Source organism: Gnatocerus cornutus, chromosome 10, assembly GCF_029298725.1.
Source record: "Gnatocerus cornutus isolate USDA-ARS CGAHR chromosome 10, icGnaCorn1.1, whole genome shotgun sequence".
Lineage (NCBI taxonomy): Eukaryota > Metazoa > Arthropoda > Insecta > Coleoptera > Tenebrionidae > Gnatocerus > Gnatocerus cornutus.
In genome coordinates, this window is record NC_142242.1 from 1,010,815 (window position 1) to 1,026,209 (window position 15,395).

General features: G+C 36.0%; 5 protein-coding genes across 7 annotated transcripts; 3 read left to right on the forward strand and 2 right to left on the reverse strand.

Annotated features, from left to right (window-relative positions):
* Positions 1 to 14: 14 nt before the first annotated feature.
* Positions 15 to 3,799, reverse strand: colt (carnitine/acylcarnitine carrier protein colt, mitochondrial). Its single transcript, XM_088048293.1, has 5 exons — positions 3,708 to 3,799; positions 3,478 to 3,644; positions 2,997 to 3,429; positions 426 to 602; positions 15 to 377 (listed from the first exon to the last, which is right to left on the reverse strand). Exons 2-5 carry the CDS (start codon positions 3,568 to 3,570, stop codon positions 181 to 183), a joined length of 900 nt encoding a protein of 299 aa, XP_087904419.1. The 5' UTR covers positions 3,571 to 3,644; positions 3,708 to 3,799; the 3' UTR covers positions 15 to 180.
* On the forward strand, positions 619 to 2,987 carry LOC148166971 (uncharacterized). Its single transcript, XM_088048290.1, has 3 exons — positions 619 to 834; positions 881 to 1,030; positions 1,076 to 2,987. The coding sequence occupies exons 1-3, from the start codon at positions 703 to 705 to the stop codon at positions 2,864 to 2,866; spliced, it is 2,073 nt and encodes a 690-aa protein (XP_087904416.1). The 5' UTR covers positions 619 to 702; the 3' UTR covers positions 2,867 to 2,987.
* A 229-nt stretch (positions 3,800 to 4,028) lies between the features above and the next one.
* LOC148166972 (uncharacterized) lies at positions 4,029 to 5,178 on the forward strand. The gene is made up of 3 exons (XM_088048294.1): positions 4,029 to 4,419; positions 4,466 to 4,915; positions 4,961 to 5,178. The coding sequence occupies exons 1-3, from the start codon at positions 4,178 to 4,180 to the stop codon at positions 5,133 to 5,135; spliced, it is 867 nt and encodes a 288-aa protein (XP_087904420.1). The 5' UTR covers positions 4,029 to 4,177; the 3' UTR covers positions 5,136 to 5,178.
* Positions 5,179 to 5,701: 523 nt separating this feature from the next.
* Naa35 (N-alpha-acetyltransferase 35) lies at positions 5,702 to 8,678 on the reverse strand. Of its 2 annotated transcripts, none has more exons than XM_088047337.1 (13): positions 8,562 to 8,678; positions 8,431 to 8,516; positions 8,232 to 8,380; positions 7,959 to 8,182; positions 7,768 to 7,912; positions 7,547 to 7,724; positions 7,323 to 7,498; positions 7,198 to 7,270; positions 7,053 to 7,153; positions 6,868 to 7,008; positions 6,647 to 6,822; positions 6,369 to 6,576; positions 5,702 to 6,319 (listed from the first exon to the last, which is right to left on the reverse strand). In XM_088047337.1, the coding sequence occupies exons 1-13, from the start codon at positions 8,576 to 8,578 to the stop codon at positions 5,918 to 5,920; spliced, it is 2,076 nt and encodes a 691-aa protein (XP_087903463.1). In that variant the 5' UTR covers positions 8,579 to 8,678; the 3' UTR covers positions 5,702 to 5,917. The 2 variants fall into 2 exon arrangements, with proteins under 2 accessions (XP_087903463.1, XP_087903462.1); XM_088047336.1 differs by having other exon boundaries at positions 7,317 to 7,498.
* A 234-nt stretch (positions 8,679 to 8,912) lies between these two features.
* On the forward strand, positions 8,913 to 14,847 carry LOC148166974 (lymphoid-specific helicase-like). 2 transcript variants are annotated; one of them, XM_088047333.1, is made up of 8 exons: positions 8,913 to 9,597; positions 12,622 to 12,659; positions 12,717 to 12,805; positions 12,854 to 13,257; positions 13,312 to 13,702; positions 13,756 to 14,082; positions 14,135 to 14,531; positions 14,581 to 14,847. In XM_088047333.1, exons 1-8 carry the CDS (start codon positions 9,281 to 9,283, stop codon positions 14,757 to 14,759), a joined length of 2,142 nt encoding a protein of 713 aa, XP_087903459.1. In that variant the 5' UTR covers positions 8,913 to 9,280; the 3' UTR covers positions 14,760 to 14,847. The 2 variants fall into 2 exon arrangements, with proteins under 2 accessions (XP_087903459.1, XP_087903461.1); XM_088047335.1 differs by lacking the exon at positions 12,622 to 12,659 and having other exon boundaries at positions 9,507 to 9,597.
* Positions 14,848 to 15,395: the final 548 nt, after the last annotated feature.

The following is a 15,395-nucleotide window of genomic DNA, read 5'->3' on the forward strand; positions in this document are numbered from 1 at the left end:
ATTGAAAAACTCGCTTGGTCAAAATCGTTTATAAAACTATTAAAATACCGAACTTTAATGTTCTCAGACGTATCTAAAAACTCTCAATATAACATTTAACAAAATTCAAAGAACACATATCAATAGCAAAAAGGGAGAACAAATGCGTCAAACAAAATCGCGAAATTCGTCTTAACTGTCTTAATTGGAATCGACTTCTTTGGCTAGAAAATTCAAAAACCTCTTGCACAACTCAAATCCAACAAAACAAGCAGCATTTGCTGGGAAGGCTCTTAGTAATACGGGTGTTATGCCCTTGTACAAAGCAGCAGGTCCTTCTACTTTCATAAGTGATTTAAAAACATCACGAATACCATTAGGATAAGTGCCCTCTGGAGCTAAAATAGGGATGGATATTTGAGTCGGAAGAAACCAGTGGTACTAACCTGTCTGCAAGCGACTTTTTAGGACATCAGGGGGCATTCCTACCAACCAATTTGCGATTCCAGCGGAACCACCGGCGAATATTGTTCCCAGGATACTTGGCGCTTCCTGACTACCACCTGTTATATAACCTTTGATAGCTTCATATGTTAGGAAATACATTCCACTAGCTGGGATATCTGAGGAAGAGAAGTTAGCAAATGTACTACATAAAGAACTCCAGTTGGTAAAAGACGACAACCTGTTCGCGTAACATTTTTCTTGAAGCTCTGATAACCCATGATAAGAAAGGAAACACGCGGGGGTGGATTTCCTGGTTTGTATCTAATTCGAAGCGTTCTTCCCATTGTAACTCGAATCAGTAAAATGTACAAATACGCAAGTTTGTGTCTACTAATCACCGTAGTTTCTGTGAGTATTTTCAAATTTGTGAAAAGTCCCTCCAGCCAGATTCTAGGCTCTGGAAATATGGGAAAAAAACACAAACTGCCCGCTGACCTGCACCTGCCAGTTAGAGCACCTAACAGAAACTGCCATCTACCGATTTATGCAGAGCCGTAAACCGAAAGAAAATCCACATGAAATGAACTCCGTTGAATTCAACGAGGTAGGAAGTTACTTATTTTTATCAAAACCCACACGTGAGTTTCAGGTATTGTATGAAGACAATTTAGAATCCGAACTAATGGAAAACAACCAAATCGTGCGCTCAGCTATTTGTATTTTACGCTCAAGTGTTAAACCTCTTGAGTTGATTGAAAATCTACCCCAAGACCTCGAAACTCTCACTCTAATCCAAGGATTCAACACCGAAAGTAACACAGTTAAATTTAGCTACTTATCTAAATTCGAAAATCTAATCAGTTTAGAGCTAATTGGTCCAAATTCGCGAGACCAAAACTCGACTTTAATCGGGGAAATTGATGTTCCTTTACCTAACTTAAAATTCACGAACTTGGAAAATATAATAATTAAAAACTCAAAAACTCAAATTCAAAATTTCGTAAAAGTGTTCAAAAGCACGGATCAGACTTTCGAGTACGTGCAGAAGTTAGATAGTAATGTCCATCCTCTTACCATGGTACAGGAGGGCACAAATGAGGAAATTCTACCGTACGAAAAGTACAAAGAACAGGACAATGAAAACAAAATCCCATTGTTTATCGGCTTCAAAAATTTACATTTATTGAGAATCACTCATTGCGAACTTAATAACGTCCATTGGGCGATGTTCGATGGTCTCAACAACTTACAATATTTAATTCTCGAAAGAAACAACTTGAAATTTATCCCACCGTTCGCGTTTTACGGAACACCGCACCTGAAAACATTATCACTGGCTCATAACAATTTATTAGACATTCAGTTAACAGATCTCGCCGGTCTTCTAGAACTCGAATATCTCGATTTATCATACAACAATTTTTCACAACTCTCGGAACTATCATTCCCGCCGTTCCCTGAGTTAAAACTCGCGGATTTTGGTAATAATCCCATAACTGTGATTTTCCCCAATACCTTCGAAGTAATGAACACAACTGACTCTTTAATAATCGGAAGTCACGACGTGACTTTATCACTAATGCCGAACTCTTTCCTCGGTTTAAACTTACTAAAAGCTCTAGCTTTAAACAATCTAAACGTGAAATTGTTAACTCGGAGTTTCTTCACCGGGATGCCGAATTTGAAAGAATTAACTCTCACTGGCAACATCAGTGAAATCGAATTCGATACGTTTTTAGACGTCCACAAACTAAAAAAACTAATTCTGAGTAACTGCAACCTCCGCAACATCTCAATGGACGCTTTTATCGGTCTGGAAACTTTAGAAATCTTGGATTTATCGAAAAATCAGTTAGAACAGCTCCCTTCGGCGCTTTTCGATCAATTATTAAACGTGAAGGAAATCTACCTCAATGATAATAAACTAACAACGCTACCGCGAAACATGTTTTCTAAAATCCACGTGAAGATGATTCGTTTGAACAACAATCTGTGGCACTGTTCTTGCGAAATGAGCGACTGGAAACCTGTGATTGTCAACAGGATTAAACAAAAAGTTCTCAAACAGTGCGATTATAGGCATGATAAAGGTGTGGGGTGCTCTCAAAATCACGGATTTGTTTATAAGTATGTTTATGAAAAGAAAGTTGCCCCGAAGTGTGTGGAACCATCGCAGTATGTTAATTGGAGTGTTTTTCACGTCCTGAAGCGGTTGTTGAAATGTCCGGTGCATTACCATAAAATTAAGAAAGTTTATGTTTCTAAGGAAGTGAAAAATTCTCTGATTAATAACAGTATAGATGGAGGGAGTTCTAATAGTACGGTGGAGAATAATGGATATAAAAATTTAGTCGTTGATGATCAGAAATATAAGAGTAAAGTGCGGAAATTTAAGAAATATAAGAAACAGTTTGAAATGGATAATAACATTAATCTGTAATAACAATAACAATGAATTTGTATTAAGTTATCGTTAAAATGTAATAAAATCGTAATTATAGTAATAATCATATTGGTCAGTTCTGTATTAATAAAAATAAACCTTTTGTAAACTTGTCGCATTCACATACCTCTTAAAAGTGTGGCTCCAGATCCCCTATAAATACTTCTAATCCCTCCTTGTTTGTACAACTTTTTAGCACAGTCAACAGGTCCATCGTAGACCTTAGGCCCGGCAGATCCGTGTTGTATTTGTAATAAACATTTGATTCGTTCGCCAGGAGCCATCACCACAGTTGTAAAAATTCCAGAAAAGGCACCAGCAGCAAAATATTGTAAATATGAAGCTTCCTGGTTAATTGTAGATGCATATATTTGTTTACCTAACCCAAACCCCATAAACGAAATGGCAAAAATTGGTGCTACCCCAGCTAAGGGAGCCCCCATGCCTTTGTACAACCCCCTAAATCCTTCATTTTTAATGGTGGTTTTAAAACAGTCCAAAGTCCCTGAGTATAGTGGTTTTTTGCCTGGTTCAGGAAGAGGCATTGTTTGAAGACGGACCTTTGGAATTTTACCATTACACATATGGTATAAGAGTGGAAATCTTACCTTTATGGTGTCCAAGGGGTGGCCAACAACCACAGTGCAAAAACCACCAAAACCACCGCAGATAAAATATTGAAAAGGCCCCATTTCCGACATTTTGCAACAAATTCAGTCAATTACTACCAATTAAGAAGAAATAGAAGTGTTTGAAATACACCTAACCTCAAAATCTGGAAGTGAAAGTAACCAGCAACTTATTTAACTCATAAGAGATAACAGACACTTGTACTTACACAAAAAATGCGGGACAAATAAACAAACGCACAGAAATCTAAGTAATTTAAAGCAGTCTTGAACCTTGGATTTTGAACTAAGCTGTCACCTCATTTGGAAGTTTTGACATTTGACAGTTGACTGTTGGTGTTCGTTCATGACTATATTCACACTAGTTATAAAACGAATTTTCGCTCATTTAGACTAATTTAATTGTCCGGATAAATTTAATTTCATGAAAATTTCCAATTTTTCACAAATGGTGGATGCGCTGGGTGAAATCTGACAAGATCTTGTGATAGTGACATAACATTTTTACAGGTGGCACCACTTCATTTTTCTGCACAAATATGTATACAAAGAAGAAATACAAATCGTATTCGCAGAGTTGGAGTTATCTCTAGAATTCATAATAATGTACACACATCGGTGTTATTCCGTTGCGACGTAACCTCACTTAGTCACCAGTTATTCGAATAAAGTACTGAAAATGTCCGTTGAGCTGAAACGAAAATCCCCCTTAGGGGGCCAGTGCGATAATAAAAAAGCACTCACCGATGAAGCCGTCGAAGCTAAAATCACAAAACTTGTGAACGCTGTACTTTCTAGTGGCCCCCTTGGAGGGGTGGTGGTGATACATCACGGGGAGACAGAGCACCCTTTTGTAACATTACAAAATTCGTTGGCTTCCTCCAATAAGACCGTGACTGTGACCAGAGATGAGCCCTACAAGTTAGTTGTATGCTATTGGGGCCCCCGTATAAAACTTTAATTTCAGGAACACCTTTCAACTGCGAATCGCCGGAGAAATTTTCATCGCGGGGGATTTTCCAAACGCCCAGGTGGCCAAGCAAGTCTTAGGAAAAGACGGCTTGGGGAAACTCCGAGAAACTTGTTTCTTCATCCAGAAGAAAGACAGTTGCGTTCATGTAACTAAGGAAACTCTTGAAGTTTCTGAAGACACCACCACTCCTATCGTCTTGGAAACAACTAGCGCTGCTTACAAAATAATGATGAAAATGGGGTGGACAGGAAAAGGTCTGGGGGCACAGGAACAGGGAAGTTCCGACATAGTCACACTCTCTGAGAATGTCAATCGCCAAGGATTCGGCACTAGCAATCTTCAAGAAGAAATCACGAAGAAACTTCGAAATTTTGCAGCGTCGTCAAAACTGAATTTAATTTTTAATTCAGAATTCTCTAAAGAAGAGAGGGGGCTGATACACAGGTACAATCAAATTTCGTTTTGATATTTTCACAGATTTTCTTGTAGCGCCGCAAGAAAATTTAACTTGAAATCAAAGAGTTCAGGGAAGGATAACAACAGGAAGCTAACAATCTCCAAGAAGATCACCAGAATGGACATTGTTAAAGAATTGCTCCGAATTGGTGGTGAGGACAATTTATATATTCTACAGATACCACCAAAATTTAAGGATCTATGGTAGACTGCCAAACAAAAACTCGTCTCGTGGCCGCTTCCTCTTATTATTCATAGAACTATTATACTTTTTCATATTATTTTATTAAAAACTTTTATTATATAAGTAGTTTTATCACATCCCAAATACATGGCAAAATTACGAGTTCCCTGGATCTTCTTTGGAATTTTGTAAACTTTTCTCCTTTTGCCCAAGCGCCCAGGGCTTAATCACAAAAACGCTCAAATGAATGGCCAAGGCTGAACCAACAAGCAATGTGACGATAAACGACTTTTTCGACGATTTTGAGATCATTACGAACAGGAATCACACGACGATACAAAAAATAATATTATCTAACCTTTTTAGATACGAATTTGCGAAAATGACAGTTTTTTAACCCGGCGCAAGTCTGAAAAACACGTGGTACCCCAAGCCCGGAAGATAATGTATTGATGGTTGCGTAACAAAAAGAGTTTTAGTCGCAAAATTTCATATAATTCAAAGATTTATGCGTATTTGAATTTATTGGCGTTTAATAACAACAATAACAAGTGTTAGTTGCTTTGATATGGTTTATAATAAATTCAATGTTTAGTTCCGTACTTCGAATTTAATTGGTAAACATGTAACAATCATAGATCTACGATCTAATAAGTATAAAATCACAGCTTAAGCAAAACTATACACGCACACCAACAGGAAATTGTATATTTTACGTCATCAACAATGAAATGAATTGCACTCATCAGCACAAAAATTTACAACCATGATTACATCCAATATATACACAAAATACCAGTATAAACTCAAAGCAATTTTACAATCGGAAAGTACTTGTTGACAGAAAAATCGAATTCTGGCGGTGTGACTGAATCTTTTTTATGTCCACCTGCAAGTAGCTTCAACACAATAAAATTCGTTTTCGAAATTTTTAACAAATCACTGACTTCGCCATCTGCTTGGATATTTTCGAGGAGTTGACGCGCTTGATGAAAATGTTTACAACCAGTGATATAAAAATAAATGCTGTCAACGGGCTGTTGTAACCGCTCAACAGAAGTCATTTCTCTAAATTCTGAATATTGAACTGGAGGCGGCGTTAATAAATTTTGGAAAGGAGCAAAACGATGCTCATATCGGACTTGCTCGCTGTCGAATTGTGGATGCGGCATGGTTAGCTTCCCGTCTAAACGAAAGCCCATTAAAGCCTGAAATTCAATGTTGGATTAAAATGAAGTTGGGTTTATAAAACGTTACTTTATAATAGCCGCCACACATATTTTGAAGAGCTTGATAAAAAACAATGTCACGATTGTACGGCCTCGCTTTTCTCTTATGTTTCGGTTTCTTTTTTGATGTATTCTTGGATTTTTGCAGCTCGTTGATTAGTTCGTTTTCAACGAGAAAACTGTCGGCTCGTGATAACGCAGACACCAACCATCCATACAGGAATTCGTACAGGTACCTAAAAAACAGTCTCTACTGGTCACTGATTTGTTGATTCCATTTCTAGAATTAAATTATCAATACTTTACCAATATATGTAATAATATTCGTGTCTGCTGTACAGTTCCAATTCAAAGCCCGCTAATAAATACATGATCATGATTTTTAGAGTGTGGTACAAAATCCAAGTACCAAAACACGCTAAATGAGGACGAGACGTGGAATGGACTGAAATGTTATGTAAATATGCGTCCACTCGCTCCGCCTGTAAAAATCCAACAATGGGGAGTTTGAACATTGTGGTTACTACCTCATCCTGAAGATTGGTAAATTCTTCTAAAAGATGAGCCAATTTGTCTCTTTGCCTCGCACGGTTATGACCACACAGTTGCAAGAAACTTGCAAACGGTCTGGTACAATGAGCCAAAAACGATTCCACATACTTTTTAGCCTAAAAGAAAAAATTTGAAAAAGCAATTCAATCTGTATTTGTACCTGTTGATTCGAAAGAATCGATTTTGACACCAACGCTGGAGGACATATAAATGTTTTCACGGCTTCTTTTAGAATATCGCGAAGGGCACATGGGCTTGTACCTAAAACCCTTCATTACTTTATTGACTTCTTGAACTGATCATACCTTGATATAGTAATTGTAATGCTGATCTAGATAACAAACACGGACTAGTTTTACTAAAATCAATGAAGAAATCCTGAAAATAAACTCACAGTTTCGATTTTAACTAATTTGATATTTACTAGAACTTGATGTAAGGAAGTAATTGACTGTATTTTGGTGATAGTCTTGAATCTCTCTACTATATCAGAAAAATAATTCAAGGCTTCAGTGCGCGGTTTTATTTTTGTATACCTCGGAAATGTCGGGGGTAATAACCGCTGGTTGATTAGAGGCTCAAATCCGGGGATCAAACCATTATCACCTAAAGACATCGGACATTTATAATTAATAAACAGTTTCAATCACAAACCTCCTTGTATCCCCAAGTTGACAGAGTCTTTCATAATATTCAACATATCAGACGCTGTGATTAGAAGTCTCTGACAGTCAACAACCGCAGGAGTTTGTTCATCCCGCCTCATAATTGTTAACACCTGATAGAAAACTCTTACAAATTTAATTCTAGCATGAACTGCTTGAATTTCATTCTGAAACAACAAAAATAGGGGAGTTCTATCTGTGGTTTCTTACCGCTGATTGCCTTGATCTGATCTTTCTGTGTAGTTCCTCCTCTACTTCTCTTAACATTCCTATAATTCTTTGTTCTGATATGTCTGGATTCAGATGATAACCATATTGCATTGGTTGAAAATCTTCTTCTTCATAGACCATCGCTCTGTTAACCGAAGATTTAGAGCCAAAACCAAAGAAAAGAAACTTACTTATGAACAAAATCCTTAATAATTTCTAACAATTTGTACACGATGAAACAAAACGCTTTAATTGTTCTATCTTCTATACTGTAAGGCTGATGTAAATATAAATTAGTAAAAACTGTTTGAGCTAAAGAATGACCTTCCAGCCAAGAAACAATGCAAGCTAAAGTTGTATCAATAATGCCAATCATCTCATTATAATTAAAATCGTCCAGTTTCAACAGACCTTCCTGGAAATTGATGAAATTACGACAAAAGCAAGAATTTCTTGAGACTTACTTCTAAAGTTTGATTTAAAGTCTTTGCTTTTCTAGCACCGCGATTACATATCATCCCTGCATCCATTTTTGGGTCCATCATCTCTATAGCTGACATTGCTTCAAAAAGTCCAAATAAATTATCGTGCAGAAGCTCTCCCATCTGCAGATCTACAACAAGATGTGGTGATGTAAGTGCATTTCATTTCATGATGAAAAACCTGTGACTGCATCCTTAAATTCTGAGGTTATGTCCACCCATTTGTACATCGAAATTTTATCTAAAGACTCACCACCGTTGCACTCTCTAAAAAAGTTCGTAAGAACTGAGACTTTCAGGGAAAAAACTTACGAATCTGAATATTCCATATTTTCGAAACTCGTTGTGGAAACTATAAATTGGATAAATACGCCACCAGGTCCGTTACTTTCGAGATTACAAGGTTTAAAATAAGAAGTTGGAAGTAAAAAGATGTGTAATCCTCGAGGTACAGAAATTTTTCATGTGGACGAGTTTTCCATGTGCAAATTTGTATGTTTTTTGGCGTGTAAACGACAGAAAAACGCACTTTACGCAATTTTCTTGTGGAGACTGAGATTATGTTAATAAAATGAGCAAAAAATTTTGAACTGTGTCCAAAAATGATGAATTTATAGATAAAAGTTTGACAGAGAACCTGTCATTTTCGATTTTCAGAGGTTATGCGACAGATGTCATATGTCAAAATCTGTGGTCAAAATGTGTACGATGTTTTTATCCAGTGTTATATATGATAACTTAAAACATACTAAAATTATTTAGCAAAATTATGAACCGTTCGATTTGTTTTCATCTTTATTCGTCCAATTTTTATTAATTAGTGAATTTCGTCTTTTAGTGAAATTAACGTTCTTAGGTTTCTTCGTTTACATTTAGGTTAAGAAAAAGGCGCGAATCTGAATAAACAGGTGGGGAGACAACGAATTAAATTCATTTGTAAAAGAACGTTGCGGCGTGGAGTACTGCTTTTAATGTTTTTAACTGTTTAGTTTGGTTTCTAAAGTGTAAATTTGTGAACGTCTAGTCTAGCGATGGCAGGAAAATACAAATCTTCGTCTGTAAAACAAAATCAGGGTCTTAACAAAGAACTTAAAGTTGTCCTCACCGATCAGTGTAACAATGTGAAAGAGGATCGCAGTGATCGCAAACGATCTGTTCCTGATGATTTTGACGATGAAGACAGTGGAAAAGAAAATGCTATTTCAATAAACAGTACGAAGAGGGTTAATACTGAACTTTTGGAAGAGTTACGAGAGCAAGATATCACAAAGCTGAACAAAGTGGTGACCATGAGCATGAAATATTCTGCTTATCTTGAACAAAAAATTTCAACTGCTAACCCAGGAAGGTATGTTCTTTACATTTTTTCTATTTCTTGTGAACATTTCTTTTTATTCGTAAGCTTCATTTTGCTAGGGGCTACAGCTCTCAATAGGAGGGCAAATGTCGAACAGAATTGTCCATTTATTTCACAACGTAAAATAGGTACAGTGGACTCTCGACAATTTAACAGAGTAGCTGCTCCTCGTAACTGACTTCTGTATAATTGTATTACTCAATATTTCCAGGAATTAACCGTTTTTTGGTACTGAGACGTGACTGATCCGCCAATCGTCTTAATGATTTTTCTGTGTATTCTCAATTTGTATTTTTGTTTTCGAAAAATTAGTAATTTGAAGTTTATTTTTTGATCATTTGAACTGTCCTCTGTCCGGTCCTGTACCGAAAGTCGACTGTACTTCCTATTATTTTAAATCGGCACTTCAACGTCACAATTCGTTAAAATTTTTGGAACTTTATGATATACAGGGGGTAACAGAAATAAGGACATTCAATTAAACAGGTTTCTGTTAACGCGATTTTTAAACATGTACAGTCTATTTCACCAACTTATCCCGATCTCTCATAAAAATTTAAGAGTACGGTTCAAGTACCGACATCCCGCTCTGTCTGTATTTGACAGAGTACGCTGTCAAATATTACTTTATTTTTAAAAATTCAAATTCTCATGTTTTTGTTTAAGTCAGGACCAATGAGTCACCGGTACTAATACCTCAGGTAATCAAGTGAATTTACATGGAGGTAAATTTTTTTATGTTTTCTTGGAGTAAATTTTGTGCAATTCTTTAGTGATTTTTGTGTTCTATTGTTGTCGGTGTTCGCATTCCTAGTTACACCCTGAGAGCTGATCTAACACTCGGCATATTTGAGAGCTTCTGTCTCTCTTTACTTCTTAAATTGGAAAAGAACAGAGAGAAACACAATCTTAATGCTATACGTTCTTGGTTTGCTTTAGCTTCAGTTATCGGATAGAAAGAGATAAAACCATAAACGTATTTCATTTCTTGCTATGAAAGCTTTTATGAGAGATCGGGATAAGTTGGTGAAACAGACTGTACCATTTTTATGAAAAATTCATGGGCTAAATTTCACTAAGAGAAACAAGAAATCTTACCTTTTTCGTGTTAATAAAACTTCACGAGTCCATGAATAAAATCAAAAAAGGTGTTCAAAGTGACACCACCATTATTTTCACAACACTGGGCTGCGTTCATAAAAATCACTCTGTGTAAAGTTTGTGTAAAATGTGACACAAAAGCGTTCATAAAGATGCGCAATGCTTTCTGTCACTCGCCTAAAATTTTTTGTTTATCAAGAAAATGTACATTTTATAATATTAACCAAATTCTCCCGCAACAATGATTTTGGTCAAATTCCTAAATCGAAAAAGAAGCTCGAGATCTATCTACTGGCCAAATTTGAGATCGATTGGACAAATTGGCAAAAATGAGGAAAAATGAAAATCAACTTTTCGAGACTTCCGGAAAATTCTGCGTTTACACTGATGTATAATAACTTAAGTTTACTCTAAAAAATTAGCAAGATATCGATATCAGAAATTTGGCATAGTTTTAATCATGAATTTTTGCGAAAATTGCAAATTTCGACTGCAGAAAAATCAAAGAATTATTTCTTATGTAAAAAATCGCGAGAAAAACGATGGCGCAAACCGCATCTCAATATCTCTAATAGTTTCCGAGATATCGAGCATGAATTGTTTCGAACCTTCGAAAATTTGACCCTCTGGCGACAACCCAAAATTTCAAACGGCCATAACTCGGTTATTTTTTGACAAATTTTAAAAAAATATCAAATTTTTGGATTCAGCGTGAAATTCTGCGTAAAATGAGACCCAAGTTTGTTGAGTTTGCTTAATAAATAAACGAGGTATTGGCCAAAAACTGTTTTGAAAACATCATTTTAGGGTGATTTTCAATCAATGTTTTCAAAATGAAAATGACGTTTAATAGCATTGAATTATATATCAGTCGAAAGAGGAGCTCAAAATCTATCTACTGGCCAAATTTGAGATCTATAGGACAAATAGTTTGCGAGTTATGGCTAAAAATTAAAAAAAATGAAAAATTTTCATTTTTTTTCGCGAAAAATCGACTATCGAATTTTTGGTTTTTGAGAACATTTTCTAACATGTAACAGTTTCTAACATGAGCCGAGAAAAAGAGTGGCGCAAACCGCATCTCATTATCTCTAATAGTTTCCGAGATATTTAACTTTAAAAATTACGAAAAATGAGAAAAAATGAAAATGAACTTTCCGAAACTTCGATCGGCCATAGCTCAGTTATTTGTTGTCGGATCTGAATTTAAATCCAAGATTTGGAATCTGCGGCAAATTCTGCGTACACTGATGTATAATAACTTAAGTTTCCTCGAAAAAATAAGCGAGATGTCGATATCAGAAGATCTACCACCAGTTTAATTTAATGTACTCATTTCTGTTACACCCTGTATATTTGAGGATTTATGTATTGCAATTCATACGACTCTAGAGCTTTTCTTGGTATTATTCAGACTCTGCCTTTGTTTTGGTTCCCAGAACTAAAGCGATAAGAACGTTATAGTTTTATTGAAATTCCGATGATGACTAGTAGGAAAAGAAACGATTTTTCCGTTTCTGATTCAGATTGCTTTGTGAATCTTTTTTTAAATGAATATTTTTAGTTTTTGTGCAATTAGTATTGACAATCACTACCAAAATTGTATTTAAACCAGAATACAGTAAATTCTTGTTAATACGGACTCGGATAACTGCCGTAGCAATTTTTATAGAAATCTGTCGAGTTAACAACGTCCGGTGACTGCCGATATTTGTCTTTGCATGAACAAAAAAATTCTCAGAAGCGAGCAGAGTTAATTTACGTTTAAAAACATTTTGAATGAAGACAAAACATCAACTCAAACATATGTTACCGAGGGTTTGCTGTATTTTTATTTTTTTATTAATTTTTCTTTGAACTGCGCCTTTTAAATTTTAAACTCGCTAACGCTTTTGTATTTTTGTCCGCTTTCAGCTCAAACTCCACCAGTGATAGTCTACCCTCAAGTCAAGGTGTGTGTTTTTCCCCCATTTAAAAAAAAATATATAAATTTCATTTTCCATTTTCAGTGTCCATTCGTCGCGATATTCTGGATCGCATGAAATATTTTAAAGGCACATTACGACCATACCAAGAAGAAGGAGTTACCTGGCTAACAGTATGTAGTTGTAGCTGTTCAAATCTCTGTTTAACACGAAATGTTTAGGTATTGTTCGAAAATTCCATTAACGGAATTTTAGGGGATGAAATGGGCTTGGGAAAAACCATCCAGATCATAGCCCTGTTGTGCCATTTGTATGAGCGAAAAGTTCCAGGGCCATTCCTGATTGTAGTTCCCCTATCGACTTTATCAAATTGGGAGGCTGAATTTCAACGCTTCGCACCGGAAATCCCAGTATGTTTTTTGCAAGGTGATCCAGACAGAAGACAGAGCCAGATGAAAATCTTTAGAAAAATATACAAACTTGGTACAGACGTGGTAAAACCGGTGCTTGTTACAACTTATGAAGGCCCCAAAATTGAGCCAAAATTTTTTAACTTGCATTCATGGGAATATATCATCGTGGACGAAGGTCACCGGCTTAAGAATCCCAAAAGCAGACTATCAATGTGAGTCGATGTTAGGGAATTTGTACTTTTTATTTACTTTACCTGTTTTTCTAGACAATTAATGAACATTAAATCTACAAATAGACTTCTCCTCACCGGAACTCCACTTCAAAACAGCATCCAGGAACTTTGGGCTTTGCTGCACTTCTTGATGCCTGGGTTATTTAAAGACCGCAATGGGCTTTCAGCGTTACTCGAATTGGATGAGCTTAAAGATAAAATGAAGCTTTTAGAAAACGAAGCCAATTCCCAGCTTATCTCCAAAATTCACAGGACTCTTTCACCGTTTATTCTTCGTCGACAGAAGAAATACGTTTTGAAAGAATTACCTCCAAAAAAAGAAATTGACATATATTGTCGTTTAACTGAAATGCAACGGTATTTATACATCGCGACTCTTCATAGAGATTACAAGAAGTTAACTATGGTACCATTGAATGAAAATGTAAGTATACAGTATACCATGTGCTACTTTTATTTGACTTACTTTGTAAATAGGAGGAAATAACGAAAAGAACTTCCGTCAAAGCAAACTATTTCGGTGTGAGATCAATAAAAAAGAGACCAGTGAAGGCAGAAGCTGAGGGCTCCAGAAAGAACGTCCCCTTTGAAATTCCTGACACTGAGTATAGAACCAACATAAAGCTGCAAAATCCTTTAATGATGCTCAGAAAAACTGTGAACCATCCATTTTTGATATGGTGTCCACTAAAACCCAACTCTAAAGGCAAGGAAATGTACGTCAGTGAAGAAATAATTTCCCACAGTGGGAAACTTCAAGTTTTGGATGCCATGTTGCCAATTCTAAAGGAACAAGACCACAAAGTATGGTATTCTTCCTGCATTGTTGCAAAATACTATTTCTTTTAAATTCCAGATACTTTTATTTTCCACTTCCGTTATGTTTTTGGACTTAATTGAGGAGATGTTGATCATCCGAAAATACAAGTATGAACGATTGGATGGTAGCAGAACGTACGACGACAGAAGCGGCAGCATTGACTCCTTTAACAACAACAAAGACATTTTTATTTTTATGATATCCACAAGAGCTGGAGGCTTAGGTCTAAATTTGTCGTCAGCTGACACCGTTATTTTTATGGATCGGGACTGGAATCCGATGGTTGATCTTCAGGCTCAAGACAGATGTCATAGAATCGGACAGACTAAACCTGTCATGATTTACAGTTTGATTACCAAAGGGACCGTCGATGAAATCGTTGTGAATCGAAGCACTGTCAAGAAACGATTGGAGAAGATCATTCTGCAGGAAGGTAGACAATCAGTTCTTAAAATCTTAGATTTTACGGATTTTTCTTCCAGGCAAGTTTGAAACAATGGGTCAGAGGAATTTTAATGATGATCAACTAAAGGAGTTGGAGGAAATTCTCAGTAAGGAGGAGCGACACGTGACCGTGCGGCCCAACGGCCTGATTTACTCTGAAGAAGAACTCAGAAAGATTCTTGATCGCCGTGACTTGTACAGACAAATGAAGAAGTGATTTCTTTCTTGTTTTTAAGATCTTATGATTGATTGATTGATTTATCATGTAATTTTTCACTTCATTTAATATATGTTTTTTTTATTGATTTTTGTCTTTTGACATTCCAGTATTCAATTAAAAAAGGTGGATGCGCCGGGCCAAAATACGACGTAATCCAAGCCAACAAACTATGGAACTACTAATAGAACGTTATCACAACTACCACTAATAGGTACTTAATTATTATTAACTTACAAGGGGTAATCGGTGCCTACAATTAAAAAGGTGTTCTGTATATTGTGGATTCATTTAAAAGTACCAGAAAACAAATGTAAACCACTGCAAAGCACGCATCAGTCATTTTTTTCATTTGTTTATTTAATGGCATTGTTAAGCCTACAAGAGTTACCATTATGCCTACTTTGATAGCCTGTTTTACACAATCAAATTTTTGAAAAAATGTGGCTTAAGACAGTTACGTACCACGTTTACTCCAAAATGTCATTTTTTCTTTAATTTGTCCGATTGCAACAAAAGTCTTTCCTGTTGTTTTTCGATGTTGATTAACAGTATTTAGAGGACACAACAGCCAGCCTAATCAAAATTAACCTACATAAGTAAGTTGAGTGACTTATGACAATTTGGTGTAAACGT

What these genes read in the sequence shown, in the direction of transcription:
- LOC148166971 (XM_088048290.1), top strand. Translation starts at nt 703, where the DNA reads ATGATAAGAAAGGAAACACGCGGGGGTGGATTTCCTGGTTTGTATCTA. An exon ending in TACTAATCACCGTAGTTTCT is followed by an intron (nt 835 to 880) that starts GTGAGTATTTTC and finishes GCCAGATTCTAG; the next exon opens with GCTCTGGAAATATGGGAAAA. An exon ending in ACTCCGTTGAATTCAACGAG is followed by an intron (nt 1,031 to 1,075) that starts GTAGGAAGTTAC and finishes CGTGAGTTTCAG; the next exon opens with GTATTGTATGAAGACAATTT.
- colt (XM_088048293.1), bottom strand. Translation starts at nt 3,570, where the DNA reads ATGTCGGAAATGGGGCCTTTTCAATATTTTATCTGCGGTGGTTTTGGT. An exon ending in TGGAGCCACACTTTTAAGAG is followed by an intron (nt 603 to 2,996) that starts GTATGTGAATGC and finishes TCTCTTCCTCAG; the next exon opens with ATATCCCAGCTAGTGGAATG. An exon ending in AAAAAGTCGCTTGCAGACAG is followed by an intron (nt 378 to 425) that starts GTTAGTACCACT and finishes TCCCTATTTTAG; the next exon opens with CTCCAGAGGGCACTTATCCT.
- LOC148166972 (XM_088048294.1), top strand. Translation starts at nt 4,178, where the DNA reads ATGTCCGTTGAGCTGAAACGAAAATCCCCCTTAGGGGGCCAGTGCGAT. An exon ending in ACCAGAGATGAGCCCTACAA is followed by an intron (nt 4,420 to 4,465) that starts GTTAGTTGTATG and finishes CTTTAATTTCAG; the next exon opens with GAACACCTTTCAACTGCGAA. An exon ending in GAGAGGGGGCTGATACACAG is followed by an intron (nt 4,916 to 4,960) that starts GTACAATCAAAT and finishes ATTTTCTTGTAG; the next exon opens with CGCCGCAAGAAAATTTAACT.
- Naa35 (XM_088047336.1), bottom strand. An exon ending in ATTTAAGGATGCAGTCACAG is followed by an intron (nt 8,381 to 8,430) that starts GTTTTTCATCAT and finishes ATCTTGTTGTAG; the next exon opens with ATCTGCAGATGGGAGAGCTT. An exon ending in CTTCCTTACATCAAGTTCTA is followed by an intron (nt 7,271 to 7,316) that starts GTAAATATCAAA and finishes GTTTATTTTCAG; the next exon opens with GATTTCTTCATTGATTTTAG.
- LOC148166974 (XM_088047333.1), top strand. Translation starts at nt 9,281, where the DNA reads ATGGCAGGAAAATACAAATCTTCGTCTGTAAAACAAAATCAGGGTCTT. An exon ending in AAGGAGTTACCTGGCTAACA is followed by an intron (nt 12,806 to 12,853) that starts GTATGTAGTTGT and finishes CGAAATGTTTAG; the next exon opens with GTATTGTTCGAAAATTCCAT. An exon ending in TGGTACCATTGAATGAAAAT is followed by an intron (nt 13,703 to 13,755) that starts GTAAGTATACAG and finishes CTTTGTAAATAG; the next exon opens with GAGGAAATAACGAAAAGAAC.